The 19,698-nt window shown below is 56.0% G+C and overlaps 9 protein-coding genes across 9 annotated transcripts; 3 read left to right on the top strand and 6 right to left on the bottom strand.

The window, feature by feature from the left end:
• Positions 1-1,863: 1,863 nt before the first annotated feature.
• Positions 1,864-3,873, bottom strand: BCV69DRAFT_219998 (hypothetical protein). The gene is made up of 2 exons (XM_025489812.1): positions 2,248-3,873; positions 1,864-2,175 (listed from the first exon to the last, which is right to left on the bottom strand). Exons 1-2 carry the CDS (start codon positions 3,555-3,557, stop codon positions 2,142-2,144), a joined length of 1,344 nt encoding a protein of 447 aa, XP_025347269.1. The 5' UTR covers positions 3,558-3,873; the 3' UTR covers positions 1,864-2,141.
• Positions 3,874-5,682: 1,809 nt separating this feature from the next.
• BCV69DRAFT_249909 (hypothetical protein) lies at positions 5,683-6,390 on the top strand (the record flags this gene model as incomplete). Its single annotated transcript, XM_025490362.1, has 2 exons — positions 5,683-5,854; positions 5,942-6,390. Coding segments are annotated over 2 exons (621 nt in total), but the record flags the coding sequence as incomplete, so codon positions are not given.
• A 386-nt stretch (positions 6,391-6,776) lies between these two features.
• BCV69DRAFT_299852 (amine oxidase) lies at positions 6,777-8,594 on the top strand (the record flags this gene model as incomplete). The annotated part of the gene is made up of 2 exons (XM_025494377.1): positions 6,777-7,743; positions 7,828-8,594. 2 exons carry the CDS (start codon positions 6,777-6,779, stop codon positions 8,592-8,594), a joined length of 1,734 nt encoding a protein of 577 aa, XP_025347267.1.
• Positions 8,595-9,260: 666 nt separating this feature from the next.
• BCV69DRAFT_238263 (MFS general substrate transporter) lies at positions 9,261-10,754 on the bottom strand (the record flags this gene model as incomplete). Its single annotated transcript, XM_025489957.1, has 1 exon — positions 9,261-10,754. A coding segment is annotated over one exon (1,494 nt), but the record flags the coding sequence as incomplete, so codon positions are not given.
• Positions 10,755-11,504: 750 nt separating this feature from the next.
• On the bottom strand, positions 11,505-13,427 carry BCV69DRAFT_219965 (hypothetical protein). The gene is made up of 4 exons (XM_025489811.1): positions 13,223-13,427; positions 13,067-13,160; positions 12,834-12,982; positions 11,505-12,746 (listed from the first exon to the last, which is right to left on the bottom strand). Exons 2-4 carry the CDS (start codon positions 13,092-13,094, stop codon positions 11,688-11,690), a joined length of 1,236 nt encoding a protein of 411 aa, XP_025347265.1. The 5' UTR covers positions 13,095-13,160; positions 13,223-13,427; the 3' UTR covers positions 11,505-11,687.
• BCV69DRAFT_219650 (hypothetical protein) lies at positions 13,067-13,966 on the bottom strand. Its single transcript, XM_025489808.1, has one exon. The coding sequence runs from the start codon at positions 13,764-13,766 to the stop codon at positions 13,149-13,151; it is 618 nt and encodes a 205-aa protein (XP_025347264.1). The 5' UTR covers positions 13,767-13,966; the 3' UTR covers positions 13,067-13,148.
• Positions 13,967-14,754, bottom strand: BCV69DRAFT_219651 (hypothetical protein). The gene has a single exon (XM_025489809.1). The coding sequence runs from the start codon at positions 14,626-14,628 to the stop codon at positions 14,167-14,169; it is 462 nt and encodes a 153-aa protein (XP_025347263.1). The 5' UTR covers positions 14,629-14,754; the 3' UTR covers positions 13,967-14,166.
• Positions 14,755-17,102, top strand: BCV69DRAFT_219752 (cytochrome P450). Its single transcript, XM_025489810.1, has 2 exons — positions 14,755-15,275; positions 15,365-17,102. Exons 1-2 carry the CDS (start codon positions 14,880-14,882, stop codon positions 16,847-16,849), a joined length of 1,881 nt encoding a protein of 626 aa, XP_025347262.1. The 5' UTR covers positions 14,755-14,879; the 3' UTR covers positions 16,850-17,102.
• Positions 17,103-17,242: 140 nt separating this feature from the next.
• Positions 17,243-18,687, bottom strand: BCV69DRAFT_299848 (putative proline iminopeptidase; the record flags this gene model as incomplete). Its single annotated transcript, XM_025494376.1, has 5 exons — positions 17,243-17,341; positions 17,450-17,665; positions 17,758-18,076; positions 18,154-18,163; positions 18,261-18,687. 5 exons carry the CDS (start codon positions 18,685-18,687, stop codon positions 17,243-17,245), a joined length of 1,071 nt encoding a protein of 356 aa, XP_025347261.1.
• Between the last annotated feature and the right edge of the window lie 1,011 nt (positions 18,688-19,698).

Below are 19,698 nucleotides of genomic sequence, written 5' to 3'. Positions count from 1 at the left end.
AAACAAGCTCAAAGCTCAATCTTCCTCTTTTTGGAATTTTGCTATACTCCGCCTCTACTCTAAACTAAAACAACCCCAATCATTTCTCATTCCTTCTTTTTTGTGTCGGTTTTTTTTTTCATATTCCTTTCTCGTTTGTGCTTGGATTTTGAGTTCATCCTTGTGTCCTCTGGTGGCTTTGAGTTTGAGATTCCACAAGGGGAGGAGGTGACGGGGGTAGATCCCCATCCCCATCCCCATTGGGGCTAGTGGAAAAAAAATTCCTTTAGCTTTGACCGCCTTTTGCCTCCTGGAATGTCCAGGAAGAGTGGAAGCGCACATACTAGCTTGAGGGGTAGGGGGAGGGGGAGAGGGGGACGGTCGGAACTTCCGCTCGGTCCTTTCTGGAGCAGAGCAGAGCAGGGCAGAGCAGAGCAGAGCAGAGCAAGGAAAAAGGGGCGATCAGCAGCGCACCGACATGGGAAGGCTCTCATGGGGAAGCGAGGCGAGGTGCAGCAGGCAGAGGGAGCATGTACTGCTACTGTTGTTCGTTCAAATTGACATCTTCGTTATGCTCGCAGAGCAGATGAGACGGTCACCAGTGATATGGATCTCGAGACTGCAGAGCTCTCTATGCTGGCAAGATTGAAAAAAGTGATTCTCATTGTGATAGTGATGCTAATGAAGTGGATTGATGTGATGTCAAGTGAAGTGATGCTTTAAGAAGCTTTTTAGGTGCTGTAATGAGGCCGCGAACTTGGTGACTGGTGACAAAGAGAGAGCGTTTTTGTGTGTGGACATCTGAATGTGTGAATGTGTGAGAATGTGTGGGTCTATTATGAGCAAGAGAGAGGGGTGAAGAGGGGCCTGAAAGTGGGTACGAGAAGTGCAGGCGAGGGACTGCGGGTCCAGCGGTATTTAGCCGGCCCGGACTCGAGCCCCGAGCCCCCCGTGCCCGTATGCTGATGGGATGAGAAGAGGCACCGGCTGGACCGTCATGCTGAGGGAAGGACGGTCATCGTGACTTGATTGTCGTGCTTGTCTGATGAAGACTGCTCGCCCCATCTGATGGAACCAGAGCGAACTTTTGACTGAATGCTGTGAAGTGGTGGTGTCCCTTATTCGCCTCCTTGCCTTGTTGTTTTGATGTGTGATGTGATGTGTTGATATACAAATGAGTCGTGTCTTTGGTTTTGAGTGAAATGCTTCTGGTTCTGTTTGTTTCGCGAGGACATAGGATGCGAGCGTACTTTCTCACGCTTCCAGCTCGAGATTCTCGATGTCGTCGAATCCGGGATCGACTTTCGCTTCGGCATCGTAGCCGCTGTAGTCGACATTGCTGTCGTGCTCGGCTTGGCTTGCACCCGCCCCCCTTCCACGGGACTCATCGAGCACAGCAGAGCACTTGTTGTTGGGACTGGCCCGGGACATCTGCAAGGCCCTTCGCGAGCGCTCTACGGGAGATCGCCCACGGCGAGGTTCATCCTCGTCGTGATCCATCGAAGCAGCTCTTGACTCTACTCCGTCGTGCAGCGCTGCGCCCGGACTGTCCTCCTCATCACTCCCTCGCTTGGACGGCGACTCGATGGCGATGGGGTCACTCCTAGGGCGCACAGCATCGAGCGGTGGAGAGTCTGGGTTGACAGCCTTGCGTTGGCGCTCTTCGCTTTGCAATGCCACGGAGCGACCTCGAGCTGCTGCCCTAGGTGGGCTGCGACTGCGCCGAGAGACAGAGCGTTGACCTCGAGCCTTTGAACGACCTCTTGAGTTGGACGCAGGCTGATCTTCGTTCGCGAGATCCACTGCGGCATCTTGCTCGGGTACGGCAATGTTCTTGGCAACATCTTGTGCAGTCTCATCCCTCCGAGACTGAGCTGGAGTCATTGCCAAGTCGCTCAGGCGTGCTCCGCCAAAGTGCTCATGAATGCTGAGGCCAGCTTTCGCGCTGTGGGTATGCTTGTGTCGAAACATTGAACGACGAGTCGTCTGCTCATCAAGCTTGACCGAGGCGTCAATAGCGCGTGCTGAGTTTGCAGCACCAGTCTGCTCCGTTTGCGATGGTGCGCTGTTCTTACGGCCGAAGGAGAAGGACGAGGTGTTGAAGTACGAGGTCCCGAAGCAGCTGGAGAGCGAGATAGTGAGGAAAGGATCCGAGACGTATATCAGTACCGCGGCAGCCATGGTGATAACAATTTGCTTGTATGAGCAAGGAACAAGTATGAGGAGAAGAGAAAGGTGATCTGCTTCTATCAAATATAAGACACTCACCCTGGTCGTCCGCAGACTTCATTTGAGGCGGTCAAAGAGCCGGGACTTATTGCTCGCATGGTTCGTGCAGCGGAAGAACTTCCAGAGGCCCCTGAGTCGTGCTGTTCAGGGGACGCTTCGCCCTCCGCATGAGCCTGTATCTCTGCTGAGGGGTCTGACCGCGTCCTCTGAACGCGCATGCTCAGGCCAGTGTCCAGTGGGGATCGGGCAGGGGTGTCGACTGAAGCTGCCGAGGCGCTCGGACCTCCAAAAGACCCGCAAAGGCCGGCCTTGATCTGATCAAAGGACCTTCGCAAATCAGACCGGCTTTTGTAAGATCTTCGGGTGACCGTGCCCTCAGCATTGACCGTGGAATTCTTGGCAGCCAGCACGGGCGAGTAGAGGATTGGAGCGGGAACATTTGTGCTGCCCGGTCTTCGAGCAAATGCAATGGTTGAGCTAGGAGCAGCGCTGGCCGTCTCGCAGCCATCACCGACGCTTGTCCTGGGTCGACGAGGATACTGGTGTTGCGTGGGAGAGACTTGGCGATCGCTACGACTTCGATGGTGGTACACTGACTGGTGGTTCGCAGTGAGCATGGCAGCAGTGGCCGGCGATACCGAAGGAGGCAGACGAAAGTCGCTGCTGTTGAGATCCTCATCGTCGATGCTAGCATTGGAGCGATTGCTGGAGGCAGAGTCACAGCCCCGGTTGGCCATCCCTGGCGAAGGCGTGCTGGGGTCGGTAAGGAAGGCGGAAGATGAGGCTAGCGAAGAGTCGGTCGAATCCGCAGAACTACGTCGTGCAAGTGATGGCCTGATCCCGTGAAATTCGCCCCTGCTGGAGGTGCGACTGACGTTGCGAGGTCGGTAGGAGACATTGCCCTGTGCGCCAAAGAAGTTCGTCGGAAGGTTCCTCTCGCCTGGGGTAGTCTTCCGCTGAGCAACGAGGCTGGGCGAAGGTGGGCATGGGTATCGGAAGCGTTGGAGGCTATCGATGTCAGCTGCCGTGGTGTTGGGAAAGTAGTGTCGAGTTGATGGAGCCAGCTTGGCTGTTGGAGGTGCCGACGCAGGAGTCAGGAAGGAGCTGCCATGGGCGAGGAGATCATCCTGATGGTTGCGATGGTTCTCAGCTCCCTCCTTCTGTCTGCAAGCGTCGGAGCAGTAGAGCTGGGAAGCCTTGACCTGAGCTCCACAAGCTGCACATTGCTCGTCTGGTAGCCAGGAGAAGAGCTCCTCGGTGGGTGTAAAGGGCGTCTCGAGACCTGGCGAAGGGGCTCCTCTGCCAGGAGAGAGGGCATACTTCCTCCTGGGCAGAGCTGAGCTTGGCATGTCAGCTCAGGATTGGTTGGCAGAGCCGTGGGCAGTGCAGTGTAGGCTTGTCAGCTATCAGAGAGGTGTTCTGTAAGGCTGAGCTGGTAAGGTGAGGTGAGGAGGAGGAGATGAGGAAGGAGTGGTGGTGGAGGAGGAGGAGGTCTTGTAGGAAGATGTGCCTGTTGCGTCCGGGCTTGGGGGGTGCGCAGCCCGGTTGTGATGCTTGGCGTGAGGGCGATAGGAAGAAGGCAAGTGTGATTGTGACTCGGACTAACGTGACCGCCCTAAGATTGCTGGAGGTCAAGCTCTGGGGGATCACTTGACTGTGCCTTTGCGGGTTTGTTCTCCTGTCTTTGCCCAGCCAGCCCCTTGCAAGGATCTTCCCTAATCAAGGGTGGGCCTGAGGGTGCGAGCGTGAGGAGCCCGGGGCGGGTCGGTGCGAGAAGCCCGGATGCAAGGGCGGAGTGAGTGTGCAATGCTTCTTCCTTTGTCAGGAACAGAAGTGGCCGAGGCGGTGATGGGTGTTGCGCTCAAGGTGAGGGGCGCGGTGGAAGTGATCTGGCGGCGACGAGGGGCGTGTGATGCTAAAGTGGTATGAATGGATACGATGGGAAAATACAAGTTGAGCACAGCAGCAGCAGCAAGGGCCTGCTACCCACGATGAGGACCGCCAAGAAGTGTGCGTGGGAGGAGCTTGCCTGGGGGGGGCCTACCACCGGCCATGTTCCCCCCCTGAGTCATCTGCACCTCTGCCGCCCTCGTGCGAAGGGCTGAGTTCCATCCCCGTTCCGTAGAGGTCCGCACAGAGCCGAAAAGGCCATGCAGCCGCCCACGCCAGGGTCCGACCCGAAGGGTCAGCAGGCAGGCGCATCCATCTCCTGCACCCAGCCCCTCGGTCCCCATCACGCCATTCATCACACACCCACGCCCTCCCTCCACTCGGCACAGCAACAATCTCGGCCTCGGCGCCGACACACCAGCGAGGGGGGTAGACCACCTCGGAGAAATACCCACCCATCGGCATCCCAAGCATCGCCCTATCCTACCACCACGAATGAGATCCAGGCTGCAAATCCACGTCATTCATACATACATCTAGGGCCTACCATCTTGTGACTTTTTCAGCCGATACGGCATCGCCCTCGCCCACCCGTGGCGGGTACAAGGCAATCGAGTGCTCAACTCGGCGCGGTCCGTTGCGCTCCCGGCTCTGCACTGCTCTCGCCTGCGCCTCGGAACGTGCTCGCTGAGCACAACGTGGAACCAACGTGCGTGCCTAGATATGAAAAACGCTCCGACAAGAGCAAGGCTCGCTCTGCTCTGCTTTTCAGCGACAACAATCTTCTCGAAGCCTCTATGAGCATTCCTTCGACTTGTTGTCCTTGCTACATTGCAACGATCAGAGAAGAAGTCCGAGACAAGAAGCTGCAACGTTTCCCGATTTGCGGAGGCGTCGCGACTAATTGACTTCTTGGCAAAATCACCGCTGCACGGCGGGGTACCGACTGGGGGAGCTGCGCGGCCCTTCCTGTTACTTGGCAATTTCAGTGACTCGGCAGACAGAGAGAGTCGTGGGATTGCACAGAGTCAGGTGGTCTCTGGCTGCCTCGTCGTCGTCGTCGTGACCGTCTGCCTATCCCTGTGCTGTTTCCCTGTGCTGTTGAGGGCTTCGGCAGGGCTATGATTCCATGCTGCCCTTCCGTTCCGACATCGCGAGCGGGCGCACTCCCACTCCACACCCCACACTCGCTTCGGACCCTGATCTGATCCGCTTCTGCTCCGCCCCTCGTCCTTACCACACCTACCGTCCGCCTGACCCACCGCATCTGAGCCACCTCATATCAGGATGCTCTTCTCTCCTCTTCATCTCGCCTTTGCTCTGTTTGCAAGCCTGCTGACTTCATCGGCACAGGCAGGCCTTATTCTCCGTCCAGATGAGCTAGTTGGGGCCAGTGCCGAGCAGGCTGCGCACGTCCAGGCACTCGATGTAGGTGCCAATGGTCTGATGAGAAATGGGACAGCTGCACCAGTCCGTGTGAACGTCACTCTGGGCGTGATGAGTCGGTGAGTATGACAAAGCTTGATATGATTCCGAGCAAGCCGGCATCGCCTGACCCAGACTCTCGCTCTGCTCTTTTCTCCCTCCATCCCGTCGCCTGCCATGCTCAGATGTCCCGACGCCATCGCTGCCGAGTCTGCCTTTCAGTCTGTCATTGATAGGATCAATGAGAAGATTCAACTGGAATTCAGCTACATTGGCTCGCTGGATGAAGAAGAGGACTACGGCGTCAAGTGCATGCATGGTCCGCAAGAGTGTGAGTGTGCACACACGATGAGCTGCTAAACATCCCATGACTGAACCAGTCTTCACATGTCTCTTGCTCCCTTCGCCTCCTCATCAGGCGCTGGCAACATTCAGCAGCTCTGCGTGCAACGCATCCTCCGCCCTTCTCGCGCCGGCCGGGACTTTGACCTATCCCCCTCGGCAGCCCAGCGTAAAGTCTGGGACTTTGTAGGCTGTCAAGACTACGACGGCGCAGCCCACATCGGCTCTCCTTCCCTCGCCAAGGAATGTCTCTCCACGATCAGAGGCCCACGCTGGATCGAGGATGGGGTCAAGGAGTGTGTAGAAGGCAAGCAGGGGCGCAAGCTACTGCAGGAGAGTGTGAAACGTTCTGAAAAGCTCGGAATCACCAAGAGCGCTACGATTCAGCTCGAGGGCAAGACGATTTGCATTCGTGATGGAGGACAGTGGAAAGATTGCGACGGCGGTCATGAGACGAGAGACTTTGTGAGGCAGATCGAAGAGGCGTGGGACGAGAAGATGAGGCAGAGGAGATTGCTCGACTGAAGTCGTTGGGAAGGCGAGAGAGATAGCCGGGCTTGCGTCTTCAACAAGCCAGCAGGCCATCCACGACGATGATGTTCCCACAGCCAAAGCTCTATCATGACCCCTTGTATTATTCTGCTGCCCTTAGTGTCCATACTTGTAATCGTATCTAGTGCTGACCGCGAGTGACCTCCACCCGGCTCAAATCTTTCCCTTTCCGCTCCTCCTGGCAAATTACCCGGAGCGTGTTGTACGGCTCGCTAATCACTACCTCGCAATTGGATCGTACACGTGCCAGGTGGGCCTCATCATTCGTTGTAGTCCTGTCCCTTCCACAACTCCTCACTCAGACCTCTCTGCCCTTCATCAGTCTCTCTCACGCTTTCAGGGCGAGTTCACATCAGGTTATGAGCTCCGCCTCAGCACGATGCTACGACTGCATTATCGCAGGAGCCGGCATCAGCGGTCTCGCAGCCGCTCAAAGGTTGACGCAAGCGGGGCGTAAAGTGCTTATACTTGAGAGTCGTAATAGGACGGGAGGGAGAATACACAGCGTTGAAACATCCTCCGGTACCACTGTCGGAGCGCCGCAAGGGAGTGAAGGTGGGGCAGATGCCTCCGGCTCAGGTCAGCAGAGGACAGAGCCCTCGTCCTCTAGAAGCTCTGCTTCCTCTTCGGTCACCACTTCCACCAAACTCATCGATCTAGGTGCAAGCTTCGTCCATGGTATCATCGATAATCCTCTCACAGAGCTAAGCCACAAGGTCCCTTTTGACTTGCATCTCCCCTCACTCGCAGATGGGAGTGAGGCTCTCGCCGCCTATCCTCCCGAAGCGCACGGTAAAATGAGGGACGGCGAGGAAGCGGCTCGACTGGAGTACCTCTCCCACTTGGTCACTTTTGAGCGTCTGCACGAGTATGCTCAGCGCGGAGGTCCCCATGGGCTCGCACCTGAGCCGAGCGAAGAGGACAGTATCTGGAGTGAGCTCCTCCGACAGCAGTCTGGTAATGGCAAAGCAGACAAAGAGGGCGTCTGGCGTGGAATTGATGCACCCACGAGGAAGGAGGTACTCAAGATGGCCGGTCTGTGGAGCGGCTGGACAGGAGCGGAACTAAAGGACGTTTCCCTCAAGTACTGGGGATGGGAGAGGGAATTCAGAGGGGAAGACGCGGTCGTGCTTCCTGGATACAGGAAGTTGGTCGACTATCATGTGCGCTTGATCGAGGAGGCTGGTGGAGAGATCAGATTGCAGAGCAAAGTAGACAAGGTGGAACTGTTGGAGGAGGAGGAACGGGTGAGTATTCAGATCATCGGAGATGATCAATCGAGGGAGACCTTCGAGGCCAAGTACTTCCTGTGCAGTCTACCGCTCGGTGAGTAGTCGCGACGGTCACGAGTCATCTTGGCTACAGCCACAATGCTCACTTTTCCCCCCGGATGCCTCATTTGCATTGCAGGCGTGATGCAACAAAGTCCTCCACACTTCAACCCACCTCTCCCCTCTCGCAGAGTAGCGGCCCTCAACCGCCTCGGCATGGGTCTCCTCAACAAAATCGTCCTCACCTATCCCACTGCGTGGTGGCACTCTTCTTCCTCTTCCTCTCCGGAAGCTCAAGCCAAGAAAGGCAGCAACAGTGAATGGCTAGCTCTCCTAGGAGATGACGAAGACCTGCCTGAGGACGCCTCCCCTCTGGAAAGACTGCGTCGAGGTCGCCTGTTCGGGCAAGACTACTCGCGCATCAACCAATCGCCCACCATCCTCTTCTTCATCGGTCCGCCACTGGCGCAAGGCATTGAGAGCTTGGAAGATGGAGTGATAGAGGAAGTAGTTCACAAGCGCCTTGTCTCGTGTCTCGCACCCAAGGGGGAGGAAGACAAGGTGCCGAGCCCGAGCGCAAGACATATCACTCGATGGCTCTCCGATCCACACTCCAGAGGATCCTACTCGTATTTTCCCAATCGAATCTCACCTCATTCGTCTGCTGAAGGTGGTGGACAGGAGTCAAGAGAAGGCGGTGGACCCCTCGATATGCTCGAATGCGCCCGTCCTCTCTGGAGCGAGAGGCTGGGCTTTTGTGGAGAGCACACGGAGGAAAATCACTTTGCGAGCGTCCATGGACCTCTTCTTACTGGCTGGAGGGAAGCACGCAGGCTGGAGAGTCTGTTGAAGGAAGAAGAGGGAAAGAAGGAGGAAGGGACGGGAGACTGGGAGGTCGTGCCTTGATCGCGGGTTGAGTCGGAGCGGCTATTCTGCAGTGGCTAGAGACGTCCCAACGCAGGTCTCTCATCCATCTGACTCAGATTAGATACTTTGTTTCGATGCCAAACGGTGATGAATACAATCCGGAAAGTGAAGGACAAGTAGGGAACGGCGGTGAAGTGGTGGATACGAACATTGGGTTTCTCAGTTAGATGGAGTGATGCCGCTGTTTTGAGTGGGTAGAGGATCGGACAACTAGCCATATCGCTCTACAGAGTCGCAGCTGAGACGTAGATTCAACGCACCATTGCCGCCCTCGAATCCGCCCTGCAACAGAGCGTACTGCTCCTCCGTCCCGGAGATCTCCTTGCGCATTGCACCGCGGTTCTTCTTGACACGAGCAGCAGACGGAAAGCTTAGTGTGGGACAAGTTGCCGCACTCTCATATTCGTTGTAAAGAGCCAAGTGACCTGGACCATCTACGTTGGGGCTCTTGAAGTCGTATTCGGCGGGGACCTCGGACCATGAGCCAGACTGGGAGAGACTCGACTGGGACCCCAAGGTAGACATATTGAAGCTGTGGGGAGCCAGAGTGTCACCACAAGTCGATTCAAACTCCTTCTCGTCCTCGACCATCGACTCGTGATCAGTGGCGCGCGGTCCTGTCGTATTGTGTATGCTGCGAACGTCCTCAGCTTGGTTGTAGCCGAACAAGGGGACTTGCTTGATAAAGAGACTGGCCACGAAGCCAGCAAAAGCGAAGGGCGCAAGGACGATGAAGCCGACTCGTATGGCTTTCTGATAGCTGTCACTGAGAGGCTCTCTTAAGCTGTCCGGCAGTCCATAGAGTCTATTGACAAAACTGATGACATTGCCGCGGTCGATGCCGACATTAGCAGCACCTGCTATCTGCACGAGACGCTGGCCTGCCTGCGATTGGAAGGCGATGAGAACAGAAGAGACACCCCAGAGTGCTCCTAACGAATGGACAAAAACAGAGGCCCCAATCGCTTGTGCTAGCTCCTCGGCAGGCATGGCAGCGCAGGTCACCGGGAACGTCAGCGAGTGAAGACCTCCGAGGCCGATGCCTCCGATGACTTGATAGAGTGCCCAGTCCCGAGTCAGTGTCTCTGGGTCCATGCAGATGAACGAGAGGAAGCTCAGAGTCATCAAAGCCTGACAGGCCGTTATCGATCCTTTGTACCTTCCCGTCAGAGCCGTGAGCATGCTTGTGATGAAAGCGGCAGGCACGAGAGGGACGCTGAGAGGTAGTGTATCGATGGCCGCCCGGAGTGGGGTGGCTTGTCGAACCTGAAAGTAGATGACTAGCCCCTGAAGGGCTCCGAAGAACAGAAATCCATGAAAGAAGGTGAGCAGGTATGCGATGACCGATGAGCGGTGTCGGAAGAGCCATGCCGGTAGTATCGGGTCTCGCACAAGTGGGCTCGGTACGGTTTCCAGTACGCAGAAAAGTATCACGCCTGCTCCGCCTATGACGATTGATCCCCAGACACTTGCGGATGTCCACAGACCATATACACCTCCATCAATGAGGCCGAACAGAAGCGCAATCGTGGACCCGAATAAGACGATGGATCCTACGAAATCGAGTCTGCGGATCTTTTCGTGAAGCGGGAGTTTAGGCTTCGCAAGCTGAGCGGGCCAAAGCAAAAGAAGCGCAATGACCCCGAGAGGAACGTCGATGTAGAAGGCCCACCTCCAATCGAATGTCGCAAACCATCCTCCAGCGATGGGAGCTACGATAGCCGCAAGCCCGAATGCTAGCCAAACATGGCCGAGAAAGTAGCCACATTCACTTGGTGTCGTCAGGTCTGACATAACGAGCTGTCCGATGAGCAGCATACCGCCTCCGCCTAAACCTTGCATTCCGCGCCCAATGACCAAATCGAGCATACTGTGTGCCAAACAAGCAACAAAAGAGCCAACGAGGAAGACCATGAGCGCAGACACCAGGGCTTTGCCACGATCGATAGCGTCGGCAAGGCCTCGGAAGAGTGGTAGGAAGCTGATAGAGGTGGCTAGAGAGGTAGAGGCAAGCCATACGGGGGAGATTTTGCTCGGTGGCATGTCTGCCGCGATGAATGAGATGATGGGCGCGATGATCATGAAGTTGACAGCGGATAGGAAGGTAGAAAGGAAGACTGCGGTAAAGGCGAGCCAGAAGTCCATGCCACGGCCCTCGGTACTTGAGCTGGCGCGCTTGTGCTTCCAATTCAGCGTCAGACTGAAGCGCTTGACGGGCCCACCTACACATCTTAAAGGTGCTTTTGATGGGGTTGAGTGCCGACTATGGTGTTGAGCGCTGTCTCCCGTTACGAACGGAGTCTCTTCTGAATCGAGTCGTTTGTCTGAGGTAGGTAGCGGCTGGCCCAGCTGCAGACTACTCGAGTCGGGCCGAATCCAGCTTTCTGTCTCCAATTCTTGCTCATCCAGCCTATCGAGGACGTGGCCGTAGGACTGAGAGGCTCGAAGGCTACCTCTTCGGGGCGGCGGAACAGGCGCTGGAACTTGGGCTTCTCCAGGTACAAGAGACAAAGGATTGAGCACCTTGAGAGGAAGAGCTTCGAGCGAGATCGCGGAGGCAAGTGATTCGCTTGACTCGTGATCCGACAATGAGGATGACCAACGCACCCAGCCGGGTCCGTCAGAAGGAGACTCGGCAGCATGTGGCTTGGTATCCAAGAGTAAAGGGAAGTCTAGGGCTTCAGGTGTCCGGGGGTGATGAGCCATGTTGAGACAAGAGGGGAGAGGAGACACTCAGGCCGGTCTAGGTCAAGAAAAGGAGGCGAGGAGGTACGACAGTGGTAGCGAACGGAAGGAGGGCAATACAAGAGTCGACTGCTCCAGAAGAGGTGCTTTGCTTCCTCCCAGGTGCATCAGCACCGACGTGTCGCTGCCACCCGATGGGCGATCATGCATACTCTTACGCCTGGCTATCGCGCCTCAACCCTCGCTTTACACAGGAGCGATGGCTCAGCTTTTCACAAGCGACGCGTATAGACTGTTAGATGAATACAATTGTCGACAAGACTCATCTGCTAGGGTACTCCATGAACCAAGACGGAAATAATTACAGTGCTAGAGTGAAAGGTCGCGCTAAGGTTCCTTCTCTGACGTGGAAGCCTTCGCCTCCGCGTCTTTTATCAATTGGACCAGCTTCGGGCCAAACCTGATCTCATTATGCCCCCGCAAAGGATTCCCCTTCAATGTCATTTGAATCGGACTCGTCAAGTCGGTGCGAATGAGATATCTGACCTGTTCGGGATTCTGGAGCAGCTTCTTACTAGCAAAGTGCCAGACCCTTTCGAATGCCTCTACCTCTCTGTCTTCGGGAACCCGACCCAATGTGTTGCCTTGAAGGACTATGCCCAAGGCATATCGACCGTGGCCGATAACGGTGAGCGCTCGAACCCTATCGAAGCCGAGCACGTCTCGCAAAGCCTCCAGGAGGAAATCCTCCAGCTCCAGTGCTCTTACTGCCGTACCGTGAGTGCAGCGAAGCCAGTCGTCTTCCCTTCCGGCAAAGGTCACAAGATCATCGTGCTCACCCATAGTGGGCAGCTTGCGAAAGGTGTCGAGAGTATTCCAAGCAAGAATCTTCGGGTCCTCTGGGTATGGCACGATCTTGTCGGAGGGACAGCGCAGACCGGGAAAGTCCGATCGAAGCCAGAGCTGGTAAAGCTCGGGGTCTGCCGCCGTCTGTCGAAAGAGCATGTGAGTTTTCTTACTGGGCAAGGGCTTGAGCCAAGTGAGGTGGCCGGTGTGCTCCTTTCGGCCTTGAAAGAGCAAGCCAGCTTCTGTGAGCGCGAAGACTTGCAGTACCGACAAGCCGTGCCGCTCGAAGCAGTCTGCTTTTTCGACGCTGACGGGTGCTCCTCCCGTGTGGGCCTCCTTGAGATTCCTGACTGCCTCTCGCCAGATCTCCTTCGAATTATGCGACGCAGCCTTTTCAAGCATGGCCTGTAGTAGGTCAGGGCTAGCATAGACTATGTCGGCTTTGGAAAGGTAGAGAGAGTCAAGAAGTTCTGGAGGATCTGGCACCAATTTCGCCATCGGGATTGTAGTGAACGAAGCGCCTAACACGGGAAACGCACAGGCAGTGCCACACATCAGAGATCGCCAGACTGGGTTCTGGAAAGATAAGTGGAAGGGCAGCTGTGGAGTTAGAACATAGAGGAGGTTTATATCGTTCAGCCGCTGACTACATATCGAAGGAGGTGGTTGTTTGAAGATCGCACTCACGCTGGTCTGCATCTGGCACTTCCATCGCTTTTCTACGGGCTGCTGATGACACCAGAAGGCAGCATCCTTTGCGCTCATATTGGCAGCTTGGTAGTCGATGGGATACAGCTTCGGGTTGGCTGTGCTGCCGAAGGTGTGCAGATATACGACTGAGTGGGGCGTTCAGGGAGTGTCCGACTGGGTCAGTATACGAGCTGCATTGACCGTAGCCCTACTGGAGCGTGTGGACTTACATGGTTGAGGCTTGACCGCGTGCAACATCGGACCGATGACGCTAGGGCTCCTGGTCTTCGTTTCTGCCAGTGTCAGAGATGATCAGAGCATCAGCTGCAGAAGTTCCGGCTTGGTTAATGGCAACTTCGAGGGAAAGGCTGTCGCTGGCGACTCACTTCTGAAGTGCTCCACAATCGGGACGAGGAGCTGGTTTGAAGACAGCTCTCTGAATTCCAACGGCTTACCTGATTCTCGGGTCATAGCCTCGACCTCCTTGATCCAGCCGGAGTCCATACTATGATGAAGAACCACGTGAGCTTGACTCGCTCTGATGAGGCTCGCAACGATTTTGGGCGTGTGCAAGGGTGAGATGAATTGCACGGTGAAGCCAAGAGCCGCCATCGCGAACCAGGGATTGATGACCTCATGATTCGGTGCAATGAGGAAGGCGAGGGTACACTCGCGGGTTGACCCGCCTAGACGGCCAGGAGCTCCCACGGCGAGATCGCAAGCGAGCCAGGCCGCTAAAAGGTTTCGGGCCTGCATCCACTCGAAAAAGGTGATTGTCGCCATACCCTCGGCCGGTATCTCACCTCGGGGGATCTTGAGGGCTGGCTGATCTGGTGTGACGGCAGCCCAGAAGTCCAGCGCTTCTATGACATCTTGAGGGAGCTCAGATAGAGTGTACTTGTCGGTGATCGAGGGCTCGTAGGGAGCCATGAAGTAGGGTAGACTTGGGTAGAGTGTGCCGTGCGGACGTCAGTGGTGGTAGGCTTTGTAGATTGATCGGCTGGCGTAGAGAGGATATGGGGTGACACGAAGGGGCAGAATGAGGGACGAGAGGCAAGTCGAATGGTGTTCACCAATCGCTTCCTCTCTTGTTGGGTCAAGGACACCATTCTAGCCGCCTGCACCCGCTGCCTGAGATGACACATCGACCAGGCTGTCTGCCCATGCGCCTACGGTGACTTGGGCCATGCCGAAGACGATTACTTAGCACGCTCAGATGGCGAGGGCAGCTGTTTTCTTTGAGAATGATCTTCGACGATCTCTTGTGTACTGCTCATGATGACCACCGATGTTGATGAGACCATTCACGATACAGATGACCAACAAGGGATCAAGTGGTATTCTTCCCCAGCGGGGCGCTCCACACCCGATCGTGTCTGGCGGAGTCTGAAACGCGTGGGTGCAAAGAGGCGCGATTTTGATTGGCCCGGAGGAGCACCATCGATGGTCGACTATACCTACGAACCAGCTGGTAGACACGGTCAGATCGCAAATAGTGCATTACACTGCTATGGACCTTCCTGTGCTGCAACTGCCTCTGGCGTGACGTGATCTGGCGACCAATGCGCAAGAATTGGCCTGACTTCGGCCCCGCATAGCACTGTGTCAAGGCGCAGAGGAGACGAGCTTGGTGCGACACCTCCCACATCACCCCATCTGGTGAAGAGAGGATACGTCCAGTGCTCCGCTCAATACAACATGATCCCTCAAGAGATGAAGTCGCCGAAGTGGCCTCGGGAAGGTCGTAAAGCGAGGGGCGGGCTGACCTTCCTTTGAGACTGCCGTGGCCCATTACGCCGCCTGCATCGGCCAAGGCGACCCGACAGTAGCCGCTGAGCGTACGTGAGTGTGCTGATACTTCGCCACCCTCACCGTCTAGTCCCTCTTTCCTCCTTCTCCTCCCCCTCTACAATTCTGGCATCCACGACAATCACTTTGCCCTCTGCTCTCCTCCCACCATCCCGTATCTTAATACTCAGCAGTAGATAGTGTGCCCCTTGTGCTCCACCCAACCAACTTGCACAGATAGCAGACTTGCAAGTCATGAGTCTCCTCAACGATCTCGGGACCTGTCCCGCTCCCACCTCGATCTTAACCCCATCCTTCCCTGGTTGCCTTACTGCTCAGCCCTCCGGGCAACCTTCGCCAGTCAGTCTCGCCATCAACCTCACCGCCTCGGTCCTCGATGCTCGCTGGCAGACGCCATATGGCAAGCCTACGAATCCGTTCGCTTCGGCTGTCCCAGAACATGTCATCGTCGCCCTCCCTTACATTGGCATCGCCGCCTTTGTCCTTACCATCGCATACTTTACGCTAGCTGTCACCTACTTCTCACCCTTTCAACGTCTTCAGAGGCCACCGATGAAAGGCTTCTGGTCGCTCTTCATGGGTCATCTGGCTGAGATGCAACAGTACGAGCCTGGTCATATCCAGATGGATGTAAGTGCCCTTACCGACTGGGCCTGTGTGAGCCCTTCGAAGATCGCCGATAGCCCACTGACGCGTCTTCGACCCCTTGGCTATCACAGTGGACCAACGAGTACGGCGGTGCCGTCGTCTACCGCGGCCTGCTCGGGACACCTCGAATCCTCCTCTCAGACCCTTTGGCCCTCTCCTACGTCTTGACCAACGCCTACAACTTCCCCAAGCCAGCGGGTGCCCGGGCTGCCTTGTCGACTTTGCTCGGCGACGGTGTTCTCACTACCGAGGGACATCAACACAAGGTACAGCGCAAGCTCGTCAATCCCACTTTCAGTCAGAACTCCGTTCGTGCTTTCGCCCCATTGTTCCACCGCCATGCTCGTGCCCTCAGCGTAGTTCTCAATCACCTTATCAAGGCTGGGGATCATAGCGAGCTGGCACCCGCAATGGGCGAAAGACGAGCTAGGATGGCTCAGCGTGGCGTCGGCCCCGTCGTTGACATTCTCCACTGGACTTCTCGCACCACCCTAGATGTCATCGGTGACGCTGCCTTCTCGTATGACCTGCAGTCTCTCAAGGCCGGAGAGCATGGCGGTGGTACTGCCATTGCTGAATCATTCCAAGCGATGATGACTCGGGTGGGTCAGCTCACCATGACCGAACGTGCTATGCTTCACTTCGAGCAATTTCGCATCTTCGATGGCTGGCGCCCTTTGCCCACTTCCTTCAACAAGGCCGCACAGCAGACTCAGAAGACTGTAGAGCAAGTTGCCGGAGTCATGATCGATGACGAGAAGAGAGCTCAGGTTGTCGACGACTCTGATCTGCTCCAGAAGCTCCTGGCACTCAACGAAGATCCCAAAGTGGCTCCCGCTAACAAGCTCTCACGCAATGAAGTGCTCGGACAACTCACTACGCTGATCCTCGCCGGCCACGAAACGACTAGTACTGCTCTCACCTGGGCCCTCTGGACCTTGGCCCATCACCCAGAGAAGCAGACTGCCCTTCGCAAGGAGATTCGTGAGCACTGGGTCGATGGTGAGGAAGACTTTAGCTTCGAAGAAGTCCACAACCTCGACCTTCTGGATCGAGTCACGAGTGAAGTCCTCCGCTTACATCCACCCGTCCACTCTACCAATCGGGAGTCGGGACGAAAGGATGTCATTCCCTTGTCCAAGCCTGTCCGTCGAATCGATGGAACTTACGTGAACCGCATCGCCGTCCCTAAAGGCCAGCCCATCATCATCTCCATCGTAACCTACAACCGCCGCAAGGACATCTGGGGGGAAGACGCCGAAGAGTTCAACCCCGATCGATGGCTCGACTTGCCGGACACGGTCAAGAACAATGGCATCCCCGGCGGTCACCTCTCCTTCATTTCGGGTCCTAGGAACTGCGTTGGATCCAAATTCGCCCTGACCGAGTTCAAGATTATCATCAGTCACCTCTTGAGGCAGTTTGAATTTGCGCCCTTGCCCCCTGATTTGGCCACGATTAGCTCGAAGCAAGTCGTGGTTACGCGACCGCGTGTCAAGGGGCTTGAGGAGAGCGGGACACAGATGCCCCTGCGCATCAGTCGAGTCGAGGACTGAGCAGGTGAGCTCTAAGCGAATGCTCAGCCATGTAGAGGAGTTCCCTGGAACGACTCGTTCTTGGCGAGCGAGCAGCACTTCCCACCGCTCCTGCACCGTCCGCTTCCCTCTCTGGAAGCCAGCTCTGGCTTTACATCCCCCATCACAGTCCCACACATTCCCCCTGGCGTAGGGTTGTCCGTCCATCCGGACTGAAAGATCATGTATATCCAATGTTTTCCATCACGTCACGTCACCGCGCTCGGAAATCGTATCAAAGTCCATCCATTACTCGCACACCACTGACTGTGGCTTTTGCCTGTCTGCCTGCAACAAGATTTGTACAAGCTTGCCGAGGAGGAGAAATGCTCAAGGTGTCAAACTTCTGCTGTTGCTGTTGATGCATCTCCCCATTCAAGAGGTAATGGAGCGGAACTTGTCCGTGGCGTAGATGAGCTTGTCTGTGATGCCGGGCTCCTTGGCCGAGTGACCTGCATCGGGAATGAGGAAGAACTGCCGAGGTGGGGATGAAGGGTGAAGGACATAGTCAGCGCTTCCCAATCCACAGCCTCATACCTGAAGACAGCACCTCGTCTCATCTCGTATCTCCACACCACTCACTTCCAGCGTGTCCTTGCCACCGGGCGCCTGCATCCACACCTCTCTCAAATCCCAAGCCGTCTTTGCTGGACAAACAACGTCGTACCTCCCCTGTACCACTACCGTGGGGATATGAGCAACCTTGGCAATGCTCTCCTTTTCGAGAAGCTGTCCGTCGCGCATCCAGCCGCGGTTGTGGAAGAAGTGAGACTCGATGCGGGCGAATTGAAGGGCCCACTGGGAGGGTGGGAGGCATGGGGGACAAAGGAGAGATAAGTGTGAGTGAGGAGTGAGAATAGGCGCTCAGAGGGTTGACGCGATAAGCTTACCTTGTCGTCGTCTCCCTTCTTGATGTGCTCCTCATCCAGGTAGAGCTTACTAGTTGCATTCTCCCACGTACTCCATCGCCTTGCTGCCTCCAATCTAGTCTGAGCATCTTCACTAGTGAGCCTCTTGTAGTAAGCAGCAATCATATCGTCCCTCTCGTCTGTAGGGATGTGATCCAAGAAGGGTTTGAATTGTTCTGGCCAGAGAAAGCTGGAACCTTCTTGGTAGAAGAAGAGGAGCTCGGCACGACGCAGGGTGAAGATGCCACGGAGGATGAGGGCGCTGACTCGCTCGGGATGTGTCTGAGCGTAAGCTAGGGAGCTACAGAGGAGAAGTGAGGGTACAGAACGTGAGTCAGAAGGATATGAGAACGGTGGAAGGGGTGCAAAATGACTTACAGCGTCGATCCTGAAGGGGTGATCGGCACAGAGCGCGGGAATGGGGACAGTCAGCGTCAACATGGGTCCTACCGACTGAGCTGTCCGATTGACCTTGGCTCACTCACCCCAGCTGCCTCCAAAGACGTGCCACTTGTCGACCTTCATGACCTCTTTTCTGAGCCTCTCAATATCCTCAACTAGATCCCAAGTCGTGTTCCCCTCGAGCTCAGCAGCGGGTGTGCTCTTTCCAGATCCCCTCTGATCAAAAGTGAGAATCTGGTAGTGCTGAGGGTCGAACCACCTTCTGTCTCCTTCGGAGATTCCACCACCGGGACCACCATGAAGATAGACGACGGGATAGCCTCCTTCCTTTCCCGATAGTTCATAGTAGATCTCATGCTCGATCGACTTTTCCGCTGTTGGGGGAAGCTTGAGGGTGCCAGTCTTGTAGGCCTGCACGGGAGGGTATTGCTGCCTCAAAGTCTCCTTCTCAGCATTGAGTGAGCGGGCAATTGGGTGATACGATGGGAGGTTGGATTCAGCGCTCGACATGATGGGTCGTGAGAGCAAAGGTGTGGAGGAGGTGTGTGAGTGAAGCTGAGCAAGGCGTGATGAGAAGGATATCAGAAGAGGACTAGGGCGCGACACCAATCGTTGCTGCAGCTGCCTTCGCACAGGCCACGTCCTGGCCCTTGCGCCTCTGTCCCTGTTGCGCGTCATCAGGTACAGGCAGCTCCTCCCCTCTGTGATCCTCGTGGGACGGATCATACGCCGGAGATGTGATCAGGGCAGAGCAGTTGCTGTGGGAGTATAGCCGTGCTTATCCGGACTCTCACACTCCTTCTGATCCTCCGGAACATTCGTCGGAGCAATAGCAACCCGTCGAGACGGAGAGGCACCACGATGTTCTGTGCACAAGCGAGGTACCGGCGGAAGCGTGCAGCCGTGCTTGTCACTCTAGCAACGCCTCCTTCGGCGATTCGGCCCGACGAGGCAAGCTGTGCAAGGGGACAAATGAGAGCGGAAGGAAATGAATGAGATTTCCGGTAGCGACGCAAGAGTCGAGGGAATTCCACCGTCGCATCCTCGCCTCAGTTGCGAGGAGAGGGGAGGAGCGGTGGTCCTGAGATCTGACTTCATTCATTTGATTTATCCGTCGCTACTCCACCGTCACACACACACACACATGACAGGGCAGTACTCCGAAGAAGATCGGGAACGAGGGATTGGGAGTTGTTCTAGCTTCTTCTCACCACATCACCGGCCACCCGCCTTTACGATCCTTCGTCAGTCTCCTCTACGAATATACTCATCGCTCTTCGTGCAGAGGCACACCTAGCGAGGCCACACTACGGCTCATCGGCTTTGTCGTGGCTCTCGCAAATCTTTCCGAGCTCCAAAGGACACCAGCGCGGCTCCGCGGTATCGCATAGGGATCAAGAGCGGAAGACAGGAAAGGCAGCGTAAGTGAAGAGTGGTCAAAGATGGCATTTCGGATACACCCACACACGCACGCAGCCCCACGCACTGCGACACTCGCGAGCACCTCTGAGTCGGACATTC

Source organism: Pseudomicrostroma glucosiphilum (genome assembly GCF_003144135.1).
Source record: "Pseudomicrostroma glucosiphilum strain MCA 4718 unplaced genomic scaffold BCV69scaffold_9, whole genome shotgun sequence".
Lineage (NCBI taxonomy): Eukaryota > Fungi > Basidiomycota > Exobasidiomycetes > Microstromatales > Microstromataceae > Microstroma > Microstroma glucosiphilum.
This window is presented reverse-complemented; position numbering and strand designations above follow the sequence as displayed.